Source organism: Penaeus monodon, chromosome 35 (genome assembly GCF_015228065.2).
Source record: "Penaeus monodon isolate SGIC_2016 chromosome 35, NSTDA_Pmon_1, whole genome shotgun sequence".
NCBI lineage: Eukaryota > Metazoa > Arthropoda > Malacostraca > Decapoda > Penaeidae > Penaeus > Penaeus monodon.
Window position 1 is genome coordinate 4,176,623 of NC_051420.1, and position 5,663 is coordinate 4,182,285.

General features: G+C 39.3%; 1 protein-coding gene across 1 annotated transcript in view; it reads left to right on the top strand.

Moving 5' to 3' along the window:
* Positions 1-350: 350 nt before the first annotated feature.
* Positions 351-5,663, top strand: part of LOC119595190 (CRISP/Allergen/PR-1-like) — a 7,755-nt gene continuing 2,442 nt past the window's right edge. Inside the window, exons 1-4 of the mRNA XM_037944358.1 lie at positions 351-420; positions 2,220-2,275; positions 3,159-3,424; positions 4,859-5,066. Coding sequence (XP_037800286.1) covers positions 351-420; positions 2,220-2,275; positions 3,159-3,424; positions 4,859-5,066 — 600 coding nt within the window. The remainder of the gene's footprint in view (positions 421-2,219; positions 2,276-3,158; positions 3,425-4,858; positions 5,067-5,663) is intronic.

The window sequence follows — 5,663 nt, forward strand, 5'->3', positions numbered from 1 at the left end:
GGGGGTTAAGGCAAATACAGAACGAAATTTTTAAAATTTCGTGTTTGTACCAATGTGTTTAGTCTGTGAATTTCGTGACCTTTATTATGAGTGGCGACTGCATTACTACGTGAAAAACCTTAATGGTCGGAGAGTACAATTAATCAATTCACAGGCATCAATCGACATTTGAGGTCGATTTTCAGAGGGAAGCAATTTTGATCAAAACCTGCATAAATAAATTGGCAAGAAAGTTTTAAGTTTAGATTGATTTAATAAGATTTATAATGATTTGATAATTTTTTTGGCACCTAATTGCATTTGGAATTAATTGTGCAACGCGTTCGAGGAATTAACATTTTGTCCCATTAATGTGCACGTTTGGTGATCGCACAATTGTGAATTTCAGAATTTTGTCATTCCACAGTTGTGCATTCCAGAGTATGACTAAATATATGGTTTATTGTAGAGTTCAGCGAAGTGGTGGCTACATTTTCTTTAAGAATACAACCGTTATATTCAAACATGGCCTCACTTTACGCGAGGCCAGACAGGAAGCACGCTAAAGAGGTTTCTCTCTTTCAACCTTTTCCAACGATGTCTTTCGCTCTGTTCCTCCTCCTCCTTCCCAAAATGTCCCAGCATCTCTTCTCCCTACGCTTTGCCATCCTACTTCTACTCCTTCTCTCCCCCAGTTATTATCTTTTTCCAGTCTAGATACTCCAGTCCCTACCATTTCCCTAATGTGAGTGTGAGATTAACGGTAGAGTTTATGGAATGCGCAGTCAGAGGCAAAATTCGTGTCGTTCATGAAGCTTCGAAACTTTTGTAACTTTTGTAAGCAAGACGGATCGACGTTTGAGTGTTCGAGACGGCTTTTGAAACACGTTCGAAGCCTAGAAACTCTCCGAACCCACTGATCTAAAAAAAAAAAAAAGACTGGATCGAGCAACTAATTGTTCTTAGAGCGCAGATTTGAAGTCAATAAAATCTGGTCGGCGCCATATTGGATGTACCCAAATGAAACCGTGAGACTAAAGCTAATATGGCGAAGTACACAGTGCTGTGCATTTGGGTGTAGCAAGCGTAGAAAATATGGAAATGAGACCGAAAATTTTCGAAGTGATAGTGAAGGGAGTGACGACGACGAATCGATGATAAAGCGGAATTTTTCAAGGATTTTTCACGGGTAAATTCTATCTCCGTTGTTCTAAATCGCGAGGTTATCACGGACCGATCAACTATTTCTTTCTTGGAAGTCCCATGATAAGTTACTTTTAATATAAATGCAGCTTCAAATAGCAGTTTAAAGGCGATAAAGAATTTATTTTTGGATAAGGGTATGGTCAGAAGAAACATTTTTTACGAAAAGTGCGGGGTATCCTATGACTTAAGCAAGTTACCTAAAATACCTTTATAAATAATATAAAATCACTTGACATAGCCTTAAAAGCTTTCTAATCACTCCAACTGCAATAAAGAAATGCTGTCCATTGTGAAATAAATGCACATTAAAAAGAAACGCGCCTACCCGGTCAGGCCGGCCGTTAGTTACGTGTTTGCCTAACAAGCTAATAATTTATCCATTTCATTGGGAATGTAACTCTCCTCTATATACGTTTGTTACCGAACAGTGTACTTCTTGCCGGTAAAGATGCAACCCGCTATAATTTATCTAGATATTGTCCAGGTGCTGCAGTGATTTCCGCACACTTGCTTATGTTTTGGGTACATCCGATATGGCCGCCACGATTTCAAGCTGGCTTCATTTCAAAACAATAGATGCTCGATCCAGTCTTTTTTTGAGATCAGTGTCCGAACCTTAACAAAAAGGATCATTTGGGTGATCGAGACGGGTTTCGATTTTTTTCCACGTAACTTTAAGGAAAAAAGAGGTGTGTTTTGACAATCTTACACGAAGGATGGCATATACATAAAAAAAAAAAATAAAATCTTTGATTCTATTTTCCACAGCTGACGTGGAAGATAAGAAAAAAATAATGATAATGTATAACTGAAAAAATGATTACAAAAGTTTGATTTTATCTCCAACAGCTAATGCAGAAGAGAAGTTGAAAAATATATTAGTTTTCATTTTCTCTCAAATTTTCTTATCTACAACCGATGCAGGGAAAGGAAATAATAATAATAAAAAAATACTTTCCAACGATTGATGCGGAAATGAATGAATGAAAGAAAAATATTCATTAATAAAATATTTTTTATTTTCCTCCCTACAGCCGATGCAGGGAAAAAGAAGTGCAAATTCAACGGAAATAAATTCAACATAGGAGAGGTGAGTTCTGAGCTGTGGTTATTTACGTTATGCTAGACAGGACCAGAAACACAGTTACACGTAAAAAAAAAGAAAAAAAAAGAAGAAAAAAAAAAAAAAAAAAAAAAATATATATATATATATTCATACACACACACACACACACACACACACACACACACACACACACACACACACACACACACACACACATATATATATATATATATATATATACATATATATATTAGAAGAGAGAAAACCGCGGAAGTAAATAAGGAAAAAAAGAAAAAAAAAATCAGATCAGAGAAAGGAAATTAGACACAGTGAGAAGTAAACTCAACATTTAAGAATTTTCGAATTAAATTACACTCCATCTTGAGGACTAAAACAAAACAGGAAATGCTAAAATACTCTTGCATGAAGAAAAAAGAAAAAGGAAAGTGAAAGGGAGAAACATATTCATTTCCACACGAACGCGTGTGTGTATCTGTGGAAACATCTGTATGTGTGCGTGCGTGCATGCATGTGTGTGTGTGTTTATTCTGTTTCGAGATCTTTGTGTGTAAGAAATATCTGTTGATGCTTCTGCTCTTGTTGTAGGAACGTATATATAAGTGTATGCGTGTTTGTGTTTGTACGTTTGTACGCTCTTGTATATACTTATGTGCGACACGTTACTCTAAAACAAATCGAGGCAAAAACAATTACCAGCACTTAATATAGAACCAATAAAAACTTCAAGTTAATAATAAATAAATAAATAAACAAAGAAAAAATACACTCATAAACAAACAAACAAGCAAACCAATCGAAATCAACCAGTTCAATAGTAATTAAGAAAAACGGATAAAAGCAACAAACGCTTATAAGCCTCACCCTTTTCCTCTCCTCGTCTCAACAGGAAGTCCTTGATCTCGCTGGTCACTGCTGTTCCCTCATGTGCTCATCTGACGGAGGAAAAGGCAGAAAACCGAGCGCCATTTTGACTTTCCAATTCGCGAGCCTCACCTCCTGTACTTGTCAGTCAACCTCTCGCTCTGTCCTCAACCTCAATGATGTTCTAAACGCGCGCCAACTCAAGCTTTGGGGTTCCGAAGGCAACCTGAAACCGAAGCCTCAACCGGAACGCAGAGCGAATCACGGATCGAATAGCAACGGCGCGAAAAAGTATAATAAAGACAACAGAAAGAGGGCGAAGAAGGAGGGAGAGAGGGCAAAGAAGCAGCTGAAGAAGAAGGGAAGGTGTGTCTTCAACAATAAGAAATACAAAAGTAATGAAATCGTGGAAGAAGTGACCAGCCGGTGTTTCGATTTGATGTGTCAGGCGAAGAGGAAGAAAAAAGGAAGTATTGAAGTTGTTCCGAGGACTGATTGCACGTGTTCGAACGATGCAGGTGAGGGCAGCTGATGTGTTCAAATATTATTGTTACTGCAATGTAATTATTATTATTATTATCATTGTTAATAGTGATATCATTATGGTTATGGTTATTATTATTATCATTATTATTATTATTATTACTATTATTTTTATTATTATTGTTGATATTATGGTTATGATTTTTATGGATATTATGATGATGATGATCATCAATAGCATTATCATTATATTTTTTATTATTATTATTATTATTATTATTATTTTTTTATTATTATTATTATCATTATTATTATTATTATTACTATTATTATTTTCATCATCATTGTTATTTTCATCATCATCATCATATATTTCATTTTATTATTATTTTTTTTTTCATTATTATTGATATGATTATTATTATTGTTATTGTTAATTAGCAAGTTAGTTAATAAGCAAGTTAGGCACTCAGCAAGTTAGTTAGTTAACAAGTTCGATCGTTAGCACATGAGTTGGTCAATTATTTAGCTAGTTAGTAAGTTAGCAAGTCAGTTAGTTCATTATTTATCCATCCACTATCCATCTGTCCATCAATCCACCCATCCACCCACTCATCCACCCATTCATCCAGCCAACCCACTCAAACCCACCCAGCCAAACCCACTCATCGAATCCAAACCCACCAACCTAAACCCAACCCAAACCTAACCCAAACCCACCCAGCCAAACTCAACCCAAAACCAAACCCACCCACCAACCCAAACCCATACCCAAACCAACCAAACCCAACCCAAACCCAAACCCAAACCCAACCCAAACCCAAACCCAACCCAAACCCAAACCCAACCCAAACCCAAACCAACCCAAACCCAACCCAAACCCAAACCCAAACCAACCTTTCAACCCAAACCAACCCAAACACAACCCAAACCCAACCCAAACCCAACCCAAACCCAACCCAAACCCAAACCCAACCCAACCCAAACCCAAACCCAAACCCAAACCAACCTTTCAACTCAAACCCAAACCCAACCCAAACCCAAACCCATCCCAAACCCAACCCAAACCCAACCCAAACCCAAACCCAACCAACCCAAACCCAAACCCAACCCAAACCCAAACCCAACCCAAACCCAACCCAAACCCAAACCCAAACCCAACCCAAACCCAACCCAAACCCAAACCCAACCCAACCCAACCCAAACCCAAACCCAAACCCACTCTAACCCTTTCGCTTTCAGATCCGTCTCCGCCCGCGCCCGCACCCCCGCGCCCGCACCCCCACCCGCACCCTCACCGACCCGAGAATGCAAAGATTATGCTGATTCCTTCACGCCGAGTCACTCCATCTGCCAGCCGAAGAACAAGGCATGCGGCATACACAGGGAGGGTGTGAGCGAGGAGGAGAAGAAGCTGATATTGAAGGAACATAATGAATATAGGGCTAAGGTGAGAGAGGGAGAGAGGGAGAGGGAGGGAGGGAGGGAGAGGGAGAGGGAGGGAGGGAGGGAGAGGGAGAGAGGGAAGGAGAGGGAGGGAGGGAAGGAGAGGGAGGGAGGGAAGGAGGGGGAGGGAAGGAGGGAGAGAGAAGGAGGGAGAGAGAGAGAGAGGAGAGAGAGAGAGAGAGAGAGAGAGAGAGAGAGAGAGAGAGAGGTGGGAGGAGTGTGAGTGGGAGGAGGAAGAGTGGGAGAGAGAGGGTGGGAGGGAGAAAGGGAGAGATGGGGAAAGGGAAGAAGAGAGGGTGGGGGGAGGCCGGAAGGGGAAGCGAGAGGGAGGAGGGATACATGCATGTAGAAAAAATACTTTACATTTTCAACAAAAATAAACGTGTTTCTGATGAGTTGTTGATAAGAACTCGCCTGTTATACCTTGTGCGTTGATAAGAATTTCATTCTTATTCATAACTTTTTTCTACATTTGTCTCAAGGATACATGCATACATACATGCCTACATACATACACATATACATAATGTATATACTCGTATATAAATGTATACATACATAAGTGAAATAAATACATGCCTACATAAACACACACACACAC